Genomic DNA, 21,416 nt, shown 5'->3' on the forward strand with positions numbered 1-21,416 from the left:
ATAGGATCTCAAGGAACTGGATATGTGCAATCGGCTAGTACTTTTATTTGAGTTTATTGATATTTATTTTTGAGTTATACCATGTATTTCTTTTGCACTAGCCGTGTTTCTGTTCACCATTCTTATAATTTTTCATGCCATATTTGCCGTGTTGTTTGCCATGTATAAGCTACTTATCTAACACTACCGGTCCAATATTTTTTCTTTCTTTCCTTTCATTTCTTTCTTTCTCATCTCTCTCCACTTCTCTTTTTTTCCTTTTATTAATTACTGACTTCCACATGTTTCATTCTGACCTTTTTCTTTTAAAGTTATTTTTCTCTTATTTGTATTTTGTATCTGTAATCGGGTATGCGTGTTTTGCCTCTGTATCTACATTTGCCCCCTCCCCTATACAATGTACAACTGTACCTTAAGGGTAAAATAAATAAACAAATAAATTTAAAAAAAACCCCATGCCTGACGTGAGACCGCCAACACCATTCCTTAAACGCTATATATTTTACAACCCCCACTTTTATTCACTACTGTAATGTGGCTCATTACAATATTTTTTTTATTATTATTGCTTATTTGTGCTCTTTATGCTCATGTCATCCCCTTCCCTACTTAGGCTACTAAGTGCGCAGGCAAAAAACCACTATCAGCAGAATCAAGACGGAGTGCCAAGGTCTGTCGTTTTCCTGAATGCTTGCCATTACTCATGGTAGTTTTCTTGTTTCACCTTGTAGCTCAGTCATGACAGTTTACTTGTGACAACGAGAGTATTGCTGCAGCTCTACTTCCACGTCCTTTGAGTGACGCATTTATTTGCGTGATTTGTGCGCGTTATGCACATTGTGCTTTCTTGTGTTTGACAGCACGTGAGTGTTTGGACATGCGTCTTGATTGGTACCATTTCTGTAGCGGCAAACTCTAAGCAGTTGAATGGTTTAGCACAGGTGTATGATTAGGTACAGACCATTTGTGAAAAGAATACGGACCATAACGTATGACATTTTCACTCTGCGAGTTGTGTTGCAAGAGGAGGGCAGTGGCAGTTTGAATCGCTTTGGCTCTCAGTTGTGCTTTAATACCGGTGCAACACGGCCCCTGTGGATAGCGATCAAGCCCGATCCGGATGAAATTTTCCCACTATGATCAAGAATGGTCACTGCTGCATGGTCTAACAATCTGTATCGAGTTGGCTGAGCTCAGTCAGCATGACGGTGCTGAAAACAGCCTACATTCACAATCAACTCGATTTTAATCGTGCAAAATCGGGGTCGAAAGTGCCTTTGTAGAAGCACCCAATCCGAATCGGACTTGATCATGATGCAAACTGCCTGTGTGACTGGGATAAAAATGCGCCATTTTTTTTATGCTACGATAAAAAACAATTCATGACTGTGCTCCTTGACAGGATAGGTCTAAAACCCTCGTCTCAATGAAGAAAAACAGTGCGGCTGAAATGCCTGCACGAGCTTTATAATAAAAACTTGAAAATATATCTAGACCTATATCTACGATGTCCGGTACAAGTATCAGCTCGTACAAATCACCACCATGCCATTCAGCCCAATGTACCAATGGCTGACACATTCAAATTTTCACGTTTCATAAGAACCATTGTTGAGTGGAACAGACTCGATGCCAATGTGTTTGCAGGATGCCACTGAGCTGAAATGTTTCTTGGGTAAATGTGCTTGAAATGTTCTCCCGCTTTATAACAGCCTGTAAGGGCTTAACAGTATTGGAAATAAATAAAAATAAAATCAATAAACCCCAATTACATTTCAGAACCCCCGCAACTAACTATGTGAGATGGATGAACGAATGAATAGCTCATTTAGTATTGACAGGATGGCTCATTAGCCTAAGTAAGGAAGCGGATGACATTTATTTATTTATTTAATATACCTTACAGGCCCATTTAAGGGCATTGGATAAGGGGGGACACAAAGTAAGTGTTTCAACAGGAGTAAACACTATAAATATCAATACAGGCATTCACAAGATAAGTAAAGCGAAGTTCAATAAATGTTTGTCTAGGCTAAGCTTTAGACAGCGTAAACACAGTAATATGCTCATACACACAAAAAATACAAAAATACAAGTGTGAAAAACAGGGAAGGAAAGCAGGTCAATAACATCCTTATACAATGTTTCTACAGGAAGCCTTGCAATTCTTCATGAAAGGCATCGTGATTTGTTAAGCACGCAATGTTATCAGGAAGACTGTTCCATATGGTTATCGCACGTGGCAGTTCTGATGTATTAAATGACAGTGTATTGCCGAATATGCGCTTCAAACCATGGCTTTTGTTAAGGCGATGTGACGTGCGCACTGGTACTTCAAGCGGCAACACATGAGGTCGATTACCATGGACGTATCTATGGAAAAGGCAAAGAAGACTTATCGTGCGACGAGTTTCTAGTGGCTGGAGCGAAATATCTGCTTTAATCTTAGTTACGCTGCAAGTTCTGTCATAGTTACTTGTCATGAAGTGCGATGGCTTGTTCTGAATTATTTCTAGCATATCGACTAAATAAGTTTGATGTGGTGACCATACTGAAGACGCAAATTCTAACTGCGGGTGAACAAAAGTCTCATATGCTAAGTTACGAACTGTAGCGGGGGATTTACACAAGTTCCGGCGAAGATAACCCAGAGTTTTCAAAGCTCTTGCGCAGATAGCTGTTATGTGTGTACTCCAGGAAAGATGAGTTGTAAATTCAATGCCAAGGTACTTGTAGGACGATGTCGGAGGTACGGCAGTGTTATTTAGGATGTAAGAAAAGTGAGAGTTTGAATGTTTTTGCGAGAAGGACATAACTTTACATTTATCTGAATTCAGGGTCATCTGCCACATACTGCACCAGAAACTGACAAGGTTAAGGTCGTTCTGCAATACTAAATGGTCATCAGATGTTTTTATCGTACGGTACTAAATGCAATCGTCAACGAAAAATCTTATCTGTGATGATATGTTTTGTGAAAGGTCATTAATGAAAATTAAGAAAAGAAGAGGACCAAGGACACTGCCTTGCGGTATGCCAGAAATAACATCAGAAGTAAGCGATGAGTGGTTATTAACAACAGTGAACTGTTGCCGCAAGGAGAGAAAGTTTCGGAGCCAAAATAAAGTTAATAAATCCAGCCGGAGCGCGGATATTTTTGAGATGAGGCGACAATGAGCGACACGATCAAATGCTTTTTTTTTTTGGAAAAATCTATAAGAATACACAGTCAGTCTGTTGTTTGTTATTCATGCTGGAATGTAATTATGTTGTAAATTCGAGCAACTGAGTTTCACAAGATAAGCCTTTTCTGAATTCATGCTGGTTGAACATAAACATAAAGCATGAACATAAACATGAACATAAAGAGCATAGATAACCAATAATAATAAAAAATGAATAATAGTGAATAAAGGTGGGAGGTTACAAAATAGAAAATAGCAGGATTGTAAAGAGAACTGGCCATGCGGTATCCAATCATGCGTATTATTCCAGCCTCTTTTGTGGGTTTGGCAGTCCTGTGACTTCAACAGAGGCCCTAACCCATGCTACCGTGCACTGCCTCATTGTTGCTTGTACCATGGGCTCCCACAGCCGACTGGCCCACCAATCTTCTGGTTAACTTCCAACCCCAACAAGATATCCGACGCACAGAATGGCATTTGCGAACGTTAGGGCTGGTACCATTGCTCCTTTCCAGATACCACGCACGACCTCAAATTTTCCGTGACCCCAAAGTGGCTTATGTTTCATTATTACAGCATTCCACTTCCCCTTTATTTTCAGATTCTCTTGGTGGGTGCTTGAGTACGTCTTTCCCTCGTTTATGTATACAACGAGGTATTTATATTGCTTGACTATGGATATTACTTGCTGTTGAATTGACACCACTCGTATCTTCATTAAAGATAAAGAATTCCCGATTTGCCTGTGCTAAACATAGGCCTAGATTTGCCACTGCAATGCTACAGATACTGGCGAGTGCCTCTAAAAAATCTCTGTTATTGTCCGCTAGCAGCACTATGTCGTCCACATACATCAGTACGGAGACCTGTTGCATCCTTTGCCAATTACGCATGTAAGATAAATCAAACCCTAATTCACAGTTTTCCAGTTGCCTTTCTACGCCCTTAACAAAAAAGCCTGAACAACAATCAAGATAGAGGCATATTGTTTGGGCTGTCTGTGAATTTCCGCAACTTCATTGCATTTCTGGCCTTCCTGTACAATCTGTAGGGGGTACTCTCCGCATATCTCTTTCGACACCTCCAAAAAATTATTGTCTATGCCTTCGTGCTTAAGTCCCTGTCCACACTGTTATAAGCTCCTTTACAACCTAGAACGTCCACAAATGTCTGTTTTGAGCTACTGAAATCTCTGTGCACTGAGTTAAGTGTAAAAATATTATCCACTAAGTGCCTACCTGGTCTCTGCTTGCTGTAGTTTCCCCAATATATGTTTTCTCCACCCACTTTGACAGCTCTAATTTTATGGCTTGCACTGCCATTATATTTATTACCAACATTACTGTAATTAGCCTGTATGAGCTCATCTTATCCTTATTGTCCTTGCCTTTGTAGATGAGGTTCCTCTTGCTTTCATGCCATTCAAGCGGAATTTTCTCTGTTTTAATCACTTCCTCTATGGCATTAGTCAACAGTGCCTTTCTAGATCTGCGCAACATTACAACATGTCCAAATTACAATGTACAGTCAAACCCCGTGATAATGAAAGTCCTCAACAATGAAATTCTCACAACAAAGTATTTCAGAGTTCCTGGCGGAGGCACATAAGAGTACAAATATTTCATATCGCTCAACAAAAACACATCTTCAACCGGCAGCCCCACAACAACGAAAATTTCTGCCATAGTGGGTCGCCAGTTTCCTTTGCATGGTCTCAACATAACATAAAAAAGGGACATCCTATTAGAAAATGTGCTAAAACATGTTTTTTAATCACTTTAGAAACTTGCTTGCTGTCACCTGTTGTTGCTCACTTAGGGGCTAGTTGTAGCGCATAACTCGTTTTTGCTGGCAACCATACGATGCTGCTTGACCTCCGGCTGCGACTTTGGCAAAAGCTGCCAGGCGACTTGTTTCGCAACCCTCGTTGTCCTCGTCGTGCTTGGCCATTATGTGCGCCAGTAAGCGTTGCAAAATGACTCCTCCAGTTAAGAAACGCAAGTTTCTCAAGCTCTTAGAGAAATCTCAAATCATCACAGAAGCAACAACTGGAAAAAAGAAGATGGATATCACTGTCAAGTTCGGAGATACCGTGCAGTTCCCTGTAAAATTAAACCATTTTAAAATCTAAAGACAGCATCTTGGTGGCGCTGGAGAATGGAGCATGTGGGGAGCACAAGACTGTAGCCGCTGCGGCTTTTGAAAACGTAGACCAGGTCGTGTACAAGTGGTTCCTGGACAAGCGTGCAAACCGCTGTCTGGCAGATTGTTGCAGCAGAAAGCCGTAGACTTCGCATGCCCTCTGGGGCACAATGAATTCAAAGCGGGTGCCGGCTGGTTGAGCCGCTTTAAAGCATGACACAACAGTGCCTCCAAAGTGAGTTCTGGAGAATGCACAAGAGTTAACAAGGAGGATGCAGTGAACTGGATGTGAGAGACACGGGAAGCTATCACGGATGAGTAAAAACTCTGCACAACGGTGACGAGATGGGATTGTTTTATAAAATGCTTCCGTCATGGACGATAGATTTGAAGGGCCAAAAATGTCACGGCGGCAAGCAAAGCAAGAAGCGCATAACAATTCTTCTCTGCATGAACGTGGACGGTTCCAATAAGCATCCGCTCATCGTCATTGGCAGGAGCAAAAAGCCATGGTGTTTAAAGGTGCATTGAAGGCTGCCCGTTGAATGCATGGCCAACCAAAAATCATGAATGGCACGCACTATCCTCGTAACCTGACTGGAAGCCTTCAACGGGAGCATGCGATGAGCAGGCAGGGCTGTGTGCGTTCTCGTGGACAACTGCACTGAACCTTGTGTTGATGCCATTTTTTCGAACGTCCGACTGGTATTGTTTCCAGCAAACTGCACCTCGGTCCTTCAGCCTTGCAACCAAGGAGTCATCAGAAGCTTGAAGTGTGCCTACCGTCAAAGGTTTATTCAGAGGATGCTGCTCAACATCGAGTACAAATGCACAATGGAAGTGGACCTTTTCATGGCCCTAGAGATGGTTGCTGCATGATAACGAAAGCGAGCGTGATCAAAAACTGCTCCAAACACGCGGTATTTAATAAACAGCAGGCGTCAGCTGCATCGTCAGAGTCTGAGTGGCCAGCAGAAGAAAATGGAAGTGTGGCTGCTGATGTACTTTCCACACTGAGCAAGGCATGGGATGCACTTCGGGGTGTGGACGAAACTGTGTCGACGGCTTGGGTCTTCCTGTCTGTCCACAATGACTTGGTCGTCCACGAAAAACTAACGGATGACGCCACAGCCAGTAGCGTGCGCAGCAATGACCACAGCGACGACGGCGACAAAGCCGCAGCCAAGTAAGCAAGCCCGCGAGGTGTGCTCAACGACACTGCGCGGTCATTTCTCGCGATGCATGATGACAACGTGGCCATGCAACATATTCTGAGTTGTGAGGATTGAGCATCAAAACTCTTCCGAGGCCGTGGACGGCAGACTGAGGTTACGAATTCTTTCAAGAAAACGCGATTCCTCTGTTATGAACCATTTTTGTCTGCCTCCTCTCATTTTCGCAATAAAAAAATTATCGCGAGAATGATAAAAATTTCTGTCCCTGACGATTTTGTTATTGTGAGGTTCAACTGTATGTGTACAATGTTAAGAACTTCATAATTAGTGAAATTTAGCTGCATAAAAATGTTGTTGGTGACAATTGCAGAATTGCACATGCATAACTGTATGCAGCTGTGCTACAAATAAAAAAAGGCAAAGTTATTTAATTTCTTTTGAATCTCCTATTTTTTTATTAACTGGTAATGGTCATTTTGAAGCATCCACCATTTTGAGTACAGTTCTCAATATAGCACAAGGCACTTTATCAGGCTAGCTGATAGTTCAAGGGCTCACCTTACATTGTGCAAACATGGCATTCTTCTAGGTATACAGATTTGGGGACGCCTGGTGCATTACATCCAGTGAAGCAAGCGTCCAAACTACGCAGTAGTCACATGCTTTAGACTCTCGAGTCACTTTAGCCTGGTGTGTAGTCAAAGGACACGTATATGAACTTTGCTCTCTGCATCTACCAATGCCCATGACACATGGCATCATCCAAAAGGCACCTTGGAGGCCGGACGCTGTTCGTTGTCTTGGGCCTGTTAACACTGAAGCACAGCGATACATGACTCCCGAGTCCCACTTCATCAGAATGCCCTCTACAAACTAATGACTAGTGCACCTATTTTTAACAAATATTTAAATTCTTTTCATAATCTATAAAAGGTCAATATCCAGAATAAATTATTTTTTTATTGTAATTATGGCAACCAGCCTAAACTGGCTTAAATATTTCTACTACAGCTGCAACGTTAGTGCTGTGTTTGAGAAATCCATTTGGAGGTCTTATGAACACTCAATCATAATTCATGACTGAAGAGGACATAAACACAAAAGTGACGTGGGCAGTTCACATACCTATGAGGTCTCTGGCACGCGCTGGGTTAGCATAAGGGTAGAGTATCTCATTAAGCCTTGGGTCTCGCTGTTCCTTGTTGAGGAAGTCCACTAGCTGGTCGACCGTCATTGCCTTTTTCTTGGAACCACCGCAGAGGCGCTCAAAGATGGCATCCACCTGTAAAGGACACAAATAAGTGAATGAATTCTTTTTTATTGAAAAAAGGGAGGACCAAAGGACACAAAAATATCACGCAGTGGTATATCTTCATGCAAGACCACCCCTGTAGTACACGACGAAACCGAAGGGATTATGTCGCTCACGAAAAGATTTATGTTCCTTCCCTAGGTTTTGCTGCTTGTCAGCACCATTTCATTGACTACAGCAAGTACGTTGACAGTGCTCCCAGTGTGCGACGTGGAGGACAACTGCTCCCCTTCTCCTCACTTCCTATCACCTGCCAACCTACATGTGCGCATCTTCCATATTGTGCACGCCAAATCGCCCCCTGTGACCACATCGGAATGGGATATAAAAGACCGTCCACACCTGCTCTTCATCAGCGGGCACGGCGAAACCGAAGGTATCATGTCGCTCACGAAAATATTTATGTTCCTTCCCCAGGTTAGTTTGTCTGTTTCTACATTCCGCAGTAACGGTATTACATTGGTGGTTCTCATGCTTGGCAACTGCTGACGACTCTTTCTGTATGTGTAGATTGCTTGTCTGTGGAGACATTAAAGAAAACCCAGACCCTACAGTTGAAAAAATGTTTGAGAGCCTTCAGTCAGGGCAAGCAAGCATATTAACTGAGCTAACTGATATTCGGGAGTGTCTCACACTGAATGAACAAGCCATTGTCACTCTTAATACACGATTGAATGGAATCGATAAGCTACTGCTTGAAATTAGCAAAAAACCTCCCAAATTCAAACACTAGAAGACAAAATTCGGGCTTTAGATCAAGTGGTTATGAAGCAAAACGAAAAACTAACTGACCTTGAAGACCACAGTCGCCGATCAAATTTAGTTGTTTTCGGTGTCAAAGAGCAAGACGATGAAGATGATTAAACGTTATGAAAAGCAGTCATTGATGACATTTTTTCAAAAGAACTGCTACAATCATGCAAATCTATCGCGTGTATTCATCGTCTTGGAAGGCAGCCAGAAAAAAGACCTGTTATCATATATTTCCTAGACTTTTCGGAAAAAAAGGCCGTTTTTCGCAACGTGTGTAAGGTTAAGGGTAGTGGTATATCTATCCAGAATTATTACAGCAAAGAAACTCTGAGAAAATGAAAACTTCTTTGGGAAACTGTCAAACGGTATGTCAACGATGGAAAACATGCTTTTCTTATCAATGACAAACTGAAATTAGATGGCTGCGTTTATGCTTGGAATGACAGTATATCTCAACGAGTTGTCGTGAGCCGCGAAGACAAAACTTTTAGTAATGCATGGCAGAACACGTGCGCCATTTCTAAAACCCTGCGAGTATTAAATTTAAATGCCAGAAGTGTAATAAATAATGTAGAACAGCTTGAATGCCTCCTCTTCAGATATGACCCCCATATTGTAATTGTCACGGAAACCTGGTTGCACGATGGTGTTGGCAATGAACTACTGGTATCACCATCACATAAGATTTTCCATCGGGACCGTAGATCGAGGTGAGGAGGCATTGCGATTATTCTAAAAAGCATGCTTTCTGCAGAAATACTTCCTCAGATCGAAAACCATGGGAGTCTGTTTTTGAAAGTTAATTGTTGGGGACATGTAGTGGTATGCACGGTTTATAGGCCACCATCATCCCCTCCTGAGTTCTTGTCCTCACTGCATGACTACATGACTGTGCTGAAACACCGGAAAATTATCATGGCGGGTGATTTCAACCTACCCGCAGTTAACTGGCTGCACAGGCCCGAGATGCAGCTGGCCGATAGCCCTCTTTTTGACATAATGTTTGCATGTGACATGGAGCAAGTTGTGCTTGAAAACACGCGTGATAATGCTCATACTGGTTCAATTTTGGATCTTGTACCTCTTAGCAAAAATATGATAGAGCTGGATGTCCAAGTGGAGGAGGGCCTATCTGACCACAAGCTTGTGCTGGTCAGTAGTAGGCTTGATAGTTGTGAAAGGAAGCATGTTAAGGCCTGCTAAACTGTTAAAAGGCTTTATTAATGCCAATGATCAATCTATCCTTGATGAACTTTGGAAGCTAGGAGGCAACTTACCAAAAACTGATGTCACTTCACTGTGGCATGCATTTGTGACCTGCGTTACCTGCTGCACTGATGCCTTCATGCCGACTAAACGCATTAAACCACAACAAGGAATCCCATGGATTGAGAGAGAAATTATACTTATAAAGCCCAGGTTAAAATGGGCCAAAAAGTGCCGGAACAAAACCCTCAAGTTATTCGCCACCTGCAAGTCCAGCTTTCAGACGCATTGTCTATTGCCCGACAAAAATATTTTTCTAATACTTTGCCGAATTACATAAAAACCAGTCCCGATAAATTTTGGTGATATCTTGGCAGTGGAAACACACATTTGCAAGAAATAAGACAATGCGACATTGTGATCACCGATCCTCAGGAAATATCTAACATAATGAATGAATATTTCCATTCTGTGTTCACCCGGGCTGACAGTCATGGAGGCTTCGTCTTCTTTGTGCCAAGTGTCAGACTTCATATCTTTTGAAGGCGTGTTTTCCTTATTGCTAAATGTTAAAGAAAAATCTTCTGGGGGCCGGATGGCATACCAAATTCTTTTCTTCGCCGTTATGCCGAGCCTGCTGCACACATCTTAACAGCTGTCTTTTCTTTATCTATGAGTACAGCAACTTTACCTGATGACTGGCTTGTGGCTCATGCCATTGCAGTCCACAAGAAGGGTGATCGCCTAAGCATTGAAAACTATCGGCCCATTCGTTAACATCCACGTGCTGTAAAATACTAGAACACATCATTGCTCATTACATAACTAATTTTCTTGAAAGTAGCAACTTTCTCTCCCCATTTCAGCATGGCTTTCGAAAGAAACTGTTGACATGTACGCAACTTTAGCAACTGTTCAGGAAATCGCTCTAACGCTTGATTCTTCTGGGCAAGTTGATCTTATCTTGATTTTAGTAAACCGTTTGATCACGTCCCTCGTGGTAAACTTCTTGGAAAATTTACTAAGCTTGGCCTTCCTACATTTATCATAAAGTGGATAAGAGCCTACCTTTCAAAGCATAGTCAGTTCGTAGACATTAAGGGCCATGCTTCTACTGCATTACCAGTTCCATCCAGAGTACCTCAAGGAAGCGTACTTGGCCGGATTCTTTTCCTATTCTATGTTAATGATATAATTAGCACCATTCATTCACATGTTAGCATCAGATTGTTTGCAGATGATTGTCTTGTCTTAAAAGAGATTACTTGCTGCGATGATCAAGTTCAGTTGAACACTAGCTTGGCCAGACCTCATGAATGGTGCACCACCTGGCCAGTGACCCTAAATACTGACAAAGCTGTCTTACTTCGTGTCATGAAAACCTATGACATTTATATATTGCATGAATAGTACACAAATAAAGGAAGTCTCTGAATATAAATACCTAGGCATAACGATTACAAACACTCTATCGTGGTCAAAACACATTGCGAATGCTTCTGGAATGCTTCTGGAATCCGCCTCTGGAAAGGTTGGCTTTCTGCGTCATAAACTGAATACAGCACCTTCGAGTTCAAAACTTCTAGCATACAGAACCTATATATTGCCAAAACTAGAATACGCCTCAATAGTGTTGGACCCCTATTACGTAAAGGATAAACATAAGCTTGGAATGGTTCAGAGTCGAGCAGTACGGTTCATTTTCAACAAGTTTAGGTACACTGATTCGCCGTCACAACTAATGACTGAATGCCATATCCCTACCTTAGAAGCACGAAGAACTGTGACACTACTAAAATTTCTTTTCACGACATACGGCAAGTTGCTTGAATTTAATGGACGAACATACATTCAACCTTACCTGTCACGCGCGTCTCGACACCGTCACGCTCACAATTTGCTCCCTTTTCGCACACACACTAACCTGTTTAAAAATTCATTCTTTGCTCATACTGTTGTTCACTCAAATGATCTACCCTCAGAAATTTTCTCCGCTGATAATTTTGAGCAGGCTCATGTATCTCGCACAGTAAAATGGAATGTCTTTTTCCCTCTTTTTTTCATGTTATTTTTCTATCACCTATGCAAGTGCATTTTGTTCTGGTGTGAAGGTCAGCAGAAACCCCAACTTCTTATTTTGATATGATATTGACTATCCAAGTACATTTTTCTGATGGTGTGAATATCATCCTCTACAGTACAAAAAGGCCAACTTGTTCTTTCTTTTTCGCTCTTTTCCATTTTCTGTTCCATATGTCTAGCACAAGAGCACATATTAATCTTGTCTTAAATGAGTATTTGCATTAATGTGCCCATCTGCTTAGTCTGTATAGACTGCAGTATGTAAAAATAAATAAAATAAATAAGCAAGCAGATCCCCATTACAGAGACGCCGGCTCAAGTGACACAGTTTTGTACAGTAAACAAATGCAGGAGTAGCCTGGTTACTATACGAAATTCTATTCATCCTTTAAAGAATCAGCACACTTCAATGCCTTCTGTAGTTCTCATTTACTATGAGAGCAGTTGCTCCGCCAACTGCACCTATATTGACTATGTGACGTTGAGCAAAAATACTTCAATTCTATACAAGCTCTGTGAACTAATGATAAAGACGATGACTGCTGGAAGTCAATGTTGATGATGATAATGGTGGCACAATGACGTCAATGGCACAGCAACAACATTTGTCCTCAAGGACTTTCGGTACATTCGGAGAAAGACACCCAGCTGTGGTCATGTGCTGCAATTGTTATGTATGCAACATTTTCATGGCGCACAGTTTCTTCAAATACAAGGTACATCACATAAGTGTCAACTACATTTCTCAACCAAACTTCTCCAGGCCTCAAGACCTCTAAGAAAATTTCTGTCCTGCCACTTCCGCTCTCCCCCCTCTCCCCCACCGCATTCGAAAAGACCAAACATATGCGCTGCCATCAACATCAGTCAGCATCTCCTTCGTCTAGGGTTGCCAACTCTCTCTCGAGTAGACGAAGTCAGTGCCAGGAGCCACCAGTCGGTACATGGAACAAAGCTGGAAAAAATATTTTTTTTGTCCTACCGAGCAGCGATTTACGTCAAGAAAGGTGCAGTATGCTTGCCTGATGAGCACAGCTTCTGATACAGATAGCGATAGTGTAAACAGTTATGGTCTACAACAGAGCTAAAACCAAGACAAAAACAAAATCGCCTTTTGTTCATGATACTGCAACAGCTAGAACACACACAAAAGAAGAATGTGCAAACAAGCTGTCAGGCATCATAGAAAGGAAATCTTGTTTATATTGCTATCATGTAGAAAAAAGGACGCAAGAGTCGGGCCATTTAGCCATCTCGACTGGGCCATGTCGGGACAGGGTACATTTACTCAAAAGCCAGGACTGTCCCACTAAATTTAGGACAGTTGATAAACCTACCTTCGTCGACTCGCATCTCATTGAGGAAGGAATGGATATCATATTTACTTGTGTAAGGCCTGCGCTTCCTTTACTAGGTGTGGCCGCATTACATGAAGATGGCTCTCAGACTGCAACGACATTGTTGTCTCTGGTCTTCGTTCTTTAGTTTGTGTGTAAAAGCCTGCCATCTGCTATGCTAAATACCATAGCCACTGGTGGCTGACTGTATATGAACACATTTACCCTCATCGCACAATTTTTGGACAAGAAAAATGCAGCGAAAGATGTTGGGCAGTTCAGAAAAGCACATTACAGTAGTAAAGTCAACTCTGTTATTTTTCGAGAGCAGAAAATTTGTTTACAGACATTGGCTTGGTGTCGTGCTCCATTAAAATAATGTTTACATTAAATTTTGTGATGGCCAAGGCTGCTGGCACGTTTCAGATTCCCCCACCGTGCTGCCCACTGTGGGTAGTGGGTCATCGCGAAGTGAAGATGCTGCACCCGCGACCTTCATTCCCACAACTGTCAGTTTAGGCTGCGCAAAATCAGTTTCGAGCTGTACTGGCTTTGTGCCCACACGTGAGGTGTTACACCGCTCCATCCAGCACGTCCACCGGCAGTCCACGAATGGCTACTTGCTGTACTGCCAGGATTAAGTGCACACACAAACTTGGCACATCTTCATGGTAGTTGCTGGTTGATCGCTCGTGGACCCAAACTTCCTTTCACGCGCGTGGTTAACGACTTCATGTTGCAGCTTGCTGCCCGCTACACCCTCTGGCATGCTGCTTCTTTGAAGTTGGCCACCAAAGTTGCAGTTCAGTACCAAGCACATGATACTGTAATAATAATAGCATTGTCAGTAGGTCAACTAGTGCCATCTAATAGTGGCTTGTTGAAAATAGCCAGTATGCGCTATGTTAGGGAAACTTTATTCATTTTGGCACTTCAAAGTGAGAACGTGGGCCTAAAAGGGACTGAAAACCAATTTTTATGGTACTCATTTATCTAATGCAATGTAAAGCTTACCTACCGGTCAGTGTGCTGAATCATGCAGTAGCAACGCAAAAGACGCCTTGTAAAATTTTTATGAGAATTTATATCTGCAGCAAGAAATTGTTGACGGAAGCATGATGGAAACCGTGATAGCTGAGTGCAATACCAATTATATGCCAGCTTTGGTGGGAGGCATAAAAGTGTGGTCGTAGCTGAGCGAAAGTACTATTTTGTTGATCAAGTCAATGTTCCTGCGATTCATGTTTTCATAAGTGTTAAATTATTTCTACAATATTGATATGTGCTTTCGTGGTTTCCTGTTAAAGAATTTTGATCTATCACAAGCGTGTTTTTTAGCCATGCCAAGTTCTCTGAAGTGGAATGGTGCTTTTACACGTGACACACAATTCAGCAAGTTGCCGTAACTATGCATGTGCTTTTGATTTCCAAAGCACGTCGTCTCTCGAAGACCTAAGCGAGCTGGAGCAAAAGATTTTAGCTCGCATGTGTGCTCAGAATTTTGCACGCGTACAAAAGCAATCATGTGTGCCGCCATGCATGACGGCCGCAGCGTGGACTTCTTTACTTTGTAATATGCATAGAATAAAGTGCAAAAGCCTTACAATATATGAACTGCAGATTTAAGAATAATTATGTGGTAATTATTAACAGCCGACTTACGTAGAGTAATCTTATACACTACACCTGGAGTACCAAGTCCATACTACCAGTTCAGGCCTTTACTGGTTTTTGATAGTGTCTTTGCCAATTTAAAATCACAATTCTTACTTAAATCACAGCTACTGGATTCTATAACTATACATCATGGTCCTTTCATTCCCATCAACATCTCACAACACATTCTGGCCAGCTGTCGGTCCCTTTAAGCCCAGACCAAACCAACACTTGCCGTTTGCTGTGCCTCATGAGAAATGGTGGTTTGCTTCTACAAGAGACCCGCATGCTAATGCTCACCCACTTGGCTCACTCATCAACGTTTTGACAGACATCATTTTGTGCTTTGTTATTCACCGTGGTTCAAAATGCTGAAGTAATGAGAAACACAATTCGTTTAATGCGAATAGCATTCTTAGCCTATGTGAGCCGTTTTGAGCCTGCCCGCCCGTCCGTCCGTCCATCCATCCATCTAGTAATTCAAGTTGTCTACTTGCTTCGGCCACTAGGTATGTGTTCCTGGTCGTGATACCGTCGTGGTCATTCCATTATCGTCATTCAAGCTTTGCGATCTCACTCTCATCCAGCCGTCCTCGTCACACCTTCTACCCTGTACCCAGTGGCCCAAATTGTCTAATAGCTTGGGTCACTAGGTATGGACTCATGGTTCTGATGCCGTCGTGGTCATTGCGTCCTTGTCAGTCCAGCTTTGTCATCCAGCTCTCATCATCTCAACGTCGCCATACAGTCATCACGCATTCCTTGTCACACCACCATCATGATGCGGTCGCAGTGATTCAGTCGTTATCAGTCCAGCTTCGTGATCTGACTCATCATGTGGTCATCGTCATTCCTTCTACTTCGACCCAGTGGTCCAAGTTGCCTACTTGCTTGGAACACAGGTATGTGCTCCTGGTTGATCCCATCCATCGTTGTCAGGCCAGTGTCATCACATACCCATGTCATGCTGTCGTCGTCCCGTCTTCTACCGCGAACCCAGTGACCTAAGTTGTCTAGTAGCTTGCCAGCAGGGTTCGTACACAATATTTGGCTGAAAATTCAAGGACATTTCGAGGATTTCAAGGATGCAAAAAGGCAGAATTCAAGGAGTGTTAGCGTAATTTTATTTCCTCACATGACTTCGAAAAGGAGCCCTATTTTCGCATTAATTTCTCTTTCAAGAGCTGTTATCTCCGCTTCTTTTTCTTCGGCTGTTCGACGGAAACTATTGGCCTTGACAAAACAAGTCAGGTCATTTTTTGCTTCGGCGTCTTCCGAAAAGCGATCCGCTGACTCCTGCAAGCACTTAAGAGTTTTTTGGAGCTTTGTCTTCTTCTCTTGCATGCTCTGTAGCTCTAGCTCGAGTTTTTTTCTCTTCAAGGTTACCTGCTGTGCTACAGATTGCTTTTTCTGCTCGTCCATGTATAATGCATACCTATGTCTGGCTTGGCACACTGATGACTTCAGTTCTTTCGACAGCGGAACGTTAAGCAGCCCACCGTGGGTTTTCACGGCCTCGCAGATGACTCGTTGTGAGATATACGAGAGCTCTGCCATATTTTCGACCGCGATCTGCTTGTTTACACTGAAACCTCTTTCTACTGAAGCCTGCCCATGACTAAGCAAGAGAAGGACCTTCAGTACTTCCCATAACATCGAGAATGCTGGGTCATGCTTCAAAAGGCGCACGAAGAGAACATCAAGGTGTTCCTGATCTCTTTCATAGTTTTGCAGTTCATGCCGTTTTTCTTGGCAGAACTTAATGTACTGTGCACACACAATATCGCTCTTGTGCTCAGAAAGAAGCTTGCGGTCAATTAAACAGTTAAGAACAACTTTCAGCTTCCCAAGGCACATTTCTGTCTTTGACATCTCTCTGGGGTCGAAACATGACAACCCTCGAACCAGAGGGTACCTAATAGGACTTCTCTCCATAATTTTCAGGATCATGTTCACAATGAACTTCCGACGCTCACCCACAAAATTCAAAAACACACTTGGTACTCGCTTTTCCGCTTTTTAAGATCTTCTCAGCCACCCCTCCAACGTCCACCTTCTCGAGTGACGTGTAATTGGCAGTATCATGAACATCAATTCGCAACAGTTTCATGATGCTCGTGGCTTCTGTCAACACCGAGCGCTTCATGAACCTTGCAAGGAGGCTCCTGAAGACAGTTTCAAGCTCTTTCGCTAAAAAAAATGTCTTCGGAGAATCACTCTGAAAAACAGTCAAGAAAGGCTGCACAACCATTGCAAGTTTAGGGCAAAGTTGAGTTTCGCAAGTGCAAGCTGGTCCTTTAGAAAAGCACTGACGTTCTCATACGCTCTACATTTCGGCAAGGGTTGCCTATGGTCGCTCACTGCTTCGGTGTAGTGCCTCAAATGCTCCCGCATAGCCAGGGCTCTCTCCAGTACTGGCACGTTCTCGACCCAACAGTGGGGTACGAAAGGAAGTGGAAACAGCTTGCTCCTTGTTTCTTCAACAATATCTTCACGGCAGGCCGGTGCATCATGGAAGAGTGAGAATACGCTCGACAGAAAGGTGTCAACTGGCCAGCTCGTCGCATGCATTCCTGCTTTGTAAGCATTATGCACTGTGTGCAACCCACATGAACCAATATCCAAGCACTGAACTTGGAAGTCATTCTTCATGTGCTGCTGCAACTTGTTGAAAAGACTCCAGTTGACATTCGGGCCATCCATCGAGAGCTGCACAATCCTGCTCAGAGGAAAGGACGCGAGTGTTTCCGTCAACTTCTGCATAAGGTCGTCCGCTGTGCTGTGATCCATGAATGTCGAAGTCAGGGATCTGGTTGTCACCTCACAGTTGTTCCACAATCTGATGTGAACATCAAGTTGTTTTCTTTGCAGGTATTCATTCAAGGTTCCGTCAAAAAGCACAACAAAATTGTCAGACTTCTCCATTATTTGTCGTACCTGCGAAGTGAAAAATGGGCGCAGACCATGGCAAGCGACCTACGCGCACTTTTTCTCAGAGCAAGTGAAGCTTCTCGCGACCTCGCTATCCGGAAACATCTTTTGGAATAGCTGGGAAATGGATCCACTGGAGCTGTAGGAGTAGTGTGACGACACAACTTTCATCGTCCACAATATCTCAGCTTCGATCATGGAATCATGCTTTCTGCAGTCTTCGTCAAGTGTTGCAGCCCGAGAGGAAGTTGCCGTGGTTTCACGCTTAGAAGCAGCCGCGGACGTCAGATTTCCCGCTTGCATGAAACTTGCAACGGTTGAGCAGCCCTCACCTGCTGCAGTTTTGGATCGGTGCTTCGCGCCTTTCTGGTGGCTCTTCAAGGAAGATTCCCCCATCATTGCAATGTCGACCGTCTTCTGACATATTGCGCACTTTGCTCGATAAGGATCGCTTGGTTCCGGTCTCACCCAGTGACGATAGTCCGTATGTTGCAGCCATGCAGGCTGAAACTTGCACTTCACGCCTGGCATCTTGTCAAAGCAAACACACAACGCAAACGCGAACTTCCCTTAAATGGCGCGCACGAGGCCAACAGACGGTCCAACTATAGTGCCTAAAAGAGCACTTACTAGTGCACCGAGCGCGGGTGTCGCGGTAGCACCGAGAGTGATGCCTGCCGCCGCCGTCCGATTGGTGCGCTGCTCTACGAGACTGTGCCGGACCATGCCGAGGCACGGGCGGATTTCAGGCGAGACACGATGCGAGTTGCAGCCATGCAGGCTGAAACTTGCACTTCCCGCCTGGCATCTTGTCAAAGCAAATGCACGAGGCCAACAGACGGTCCAACTATAGTGCCTAAAAGAGCAATTACTAGTGCACCGAGCGCGGGTGTCGCGGCAGTGTTGCCAGGTCAGACAACGTGGAGTAGCCCAAAGCTAGAGAAACTGTAGCCCAAACGTAGCCAAACACAAGAAAGAGCAAAACAAATTTGTAGCCAAATATAGCCATTGTTATTTTCAGTTTCATCTGTATATACATTTTCGCATTCGACTACGGTAATCGCTTTTTGTACAACCCATCATAAAGAAATGTCCGTGATGCCGGGACGGTCGACCCTTGACATCTACAACAGCTAAACATCTTGAAGGGGCGGTGCAATATGACGAAGACAGATGGCAGGAACACACAGGACAGCGCTGATCTCACAACTAACTTCATTCGAAGGCATACACAAACTCATATACACAACCCATAGCCACGTGCTCTCCCATCAATGGCGTCATTAACAGTGCACAGGCAATAAATGCAAAACCCTGTAATCTAATGTTACACTATGAGAGGCAGCTTAAAAATTCAAATTCTCTGTCATGCAAATTTAATGATGGCGTGCTTATGCAACGCGACCCTTTTTTCCTGATATAGTAGACCTCCATAATCTCCCTCGTGGTCTCCCTCGATGTTGAATGGAAGCACGAACAAAAAACTTGGAGGACGCTTGGAGGACAACTGGTCAGAAAGTGTTGTGGGACGTTGATGGAAATGAACTGATCATGATTTATGGCGATAGAAACAGACACGCTGTTTGGGATTGAAGCAGGGATTATAATTTAAAATTGGCAAAGAATATCTCAAAGGCCAGTAAGTGGCGAGGCCTGGCAATGAAATCTTGGTACTTCGAATGTAGTCTATGCGATTACTGTAAGTAAGTCGGATGTTATTTAATACAACAAATATTGCTTAAAATTGCAGTTGCTATAGTATTAGACACTTGTGCTTTATTCTATGCTTTGGAAATCAAAAGCGCACGCATGGCTACGGCAAAACGCTGAACTGCGTATCGCGCGTAAAATCGTCATTTCACTTTCAATCCGATTGGTTTCACTTTGACTGTTTAAATACCAAAGCAGTTGGGCAGGAAACAATGGAAACACGTAGCTATTACCGCAAGAGTACTTAAGACTTCGGAAAACATGAATCGCAGGAACGTCGAATTGTTAGAAAAACTACTTTGTCACACTTACGGCCGCACTTGTCGTCTGCCTCCCACTAATGCCGGCGTATAATCACTATCGCGCTCACCTACCACCGCTGCCAACAAGCTGCCAGTGAAGGACTACATCCTCACTGCAGATAAAAAAATTCTGATAAAAAAATGTTCCACGGCGTTTTCCGCGTTACCACTTCATGATTACACACTCTGACTAGCAGACTTTCCTTTGCATTAAAAAATAGGTACCATGAAAATTGGCTCTCAGCTCTTTATTATTCACATTTAAGAGTAGAATGTGTAGAATTCAAAGATCCCTGACTGCTTCTCACCCTTCGCAGCAAATGCAGTGTATGCAACCATAATGTTTACCTGCAAACGCTGGAGGCGAACAATATGCATGAAGGCGAGCTTTCTGGTTCTTTTTTTTTATTTTTCATTCCACTCGCATGGCAGGCGCCGCCGATGCTGCGGAGGCGAGTGCCATATGTATGGTGTTGCATGGAACCGAGCGGGGCGCGCCGATCCTACTTGGCAGTAACCGCTTGTCCTGTATCCCATGTCCTGATTCGCGCTGCACCACTCAGTCTCATGGAAAACCAACTAGCCCAAACCATCGCCCACCTACTAAGATGTCGAACAGCAGCTAGAAAAGGGGTTTGTGTTCGAGGTTCCGTGTAACAAACATAGTTTTCTCGTATAATCAAATTACAATTCGACGCTATCATGTCTATAGAGTGAGTGTAAGTCGTACTCACAAGAAGAAAATACTGCAACAAAAGCGGCAGCAAAGGCGCGAACTGTACTACGCATTGCAATCAACGCATCGCAAGCGAACGCGAGTCGAGCGCGCCACGGTTTAGCATGGTGGCACCATGCTAAACCTGGTGGCTTGGTTTCTGGTGGCCCGCGGCGGCAGGCATCACTGCCCGTGCCACCATCGCGCGTTGCAGGCGCTCGGTGGACGGTACACTAGAGTATATTCTAGGCACTATAACTGACTGAGCGATATGCCTCGCATTAGATTGGATTCGATTTCCGATGCATATTAGTTACCAGACGAGGTAGGGGCTGCGGGATTTAAAACCGAAACTTCCTGATGTTGCCCTTTAGTCAACACAGCTTGTTTTCATGGGCATTCGTAAGCGAAAGGGCCTTTAAAATCAGCGTGACTTGCGGAGGTACGTCGTTAATTTTCTCTAGTGGAACAAATCCCACGGGATTTTCAAGGATTACAAGGAGCTCACGGGTATTCAAGTAGTTTCAAGAGCCCTTGAACTTATACTGTCAATATAAAGGATATTCACGGATTTTAAGGGGCTGTGTGAACCCTGGCTTGGGCCACTAGGTCTGAGCTCTTGGTCATGATGCCGTTGTGGTTGTTGTTCGTCGTCATTCCAGCTTTGTAATCTGACTTACGTCATGTCGTCGTCATCGCGCCATTGCCGTCATACAGTTCTTATGCATTTCTCGTCACACCTCCACTGTGATGCTATCATGGTCATTCAAGTGCCGTCATTCCAGCCTCGGGATCTGACACTTGTCATGCTGTCATCGTCATACTTTCTCAGTCCCAGTGATCCAAGTTATCTAATTGCTTGAACCACTAGGCATGTGTTCGTGGTCATGATGCTGTCGTGTTCTTTGCA

General features: G+C 43.5%; 1 protein-coding gene and 1 pseudogene across 4 annotated transcripts in view; both read right to left on the reverse strand.

Annotated features, from left to right (window-relative positions):
• Plc21C (Phospholipase C at 21C) overlaps positions 1 to 21,416 on the reverse strand; it is a 571,303-nt gene that overhangs the window by 273,140 nt on the left and 276,747 nt on the right. For all 4 annotated transcript variants that reach the window (XM_075698222.1, XM_075698223.1, XM_075698225.1 and 1 more), the window contains exon 5: positions 7,628 to 7,784. In XM_075698222.1, coding sequence (XP_075554337.1) covers positions 7,628 to 7,784 — 157 coding nt within the window. The remainder of the gene's footprint in view (positions 1 to 7,627; positions 7,785 to 21,416) is intronic.
• On the reverse strand, positions 15,212 to 18,310 carry LOC142588003 (uncharacterized; annotated as a pseudogene).

Source organism: Dermacentor variabilis, chromosome 7 (genome assembly GCF_050947875.1).
Source record: "Dermacentor variabilis isolate Ectoservices chromosome 7, ASM5094787v1, whole genome shotgun sequence".
Taxonomy (NCBI): Eukaryota; Metazoa; Arthropoda; class Arachnida; order Ixodida; family Ixodidae; genus Dermacentor; species Dermacentor variabilis.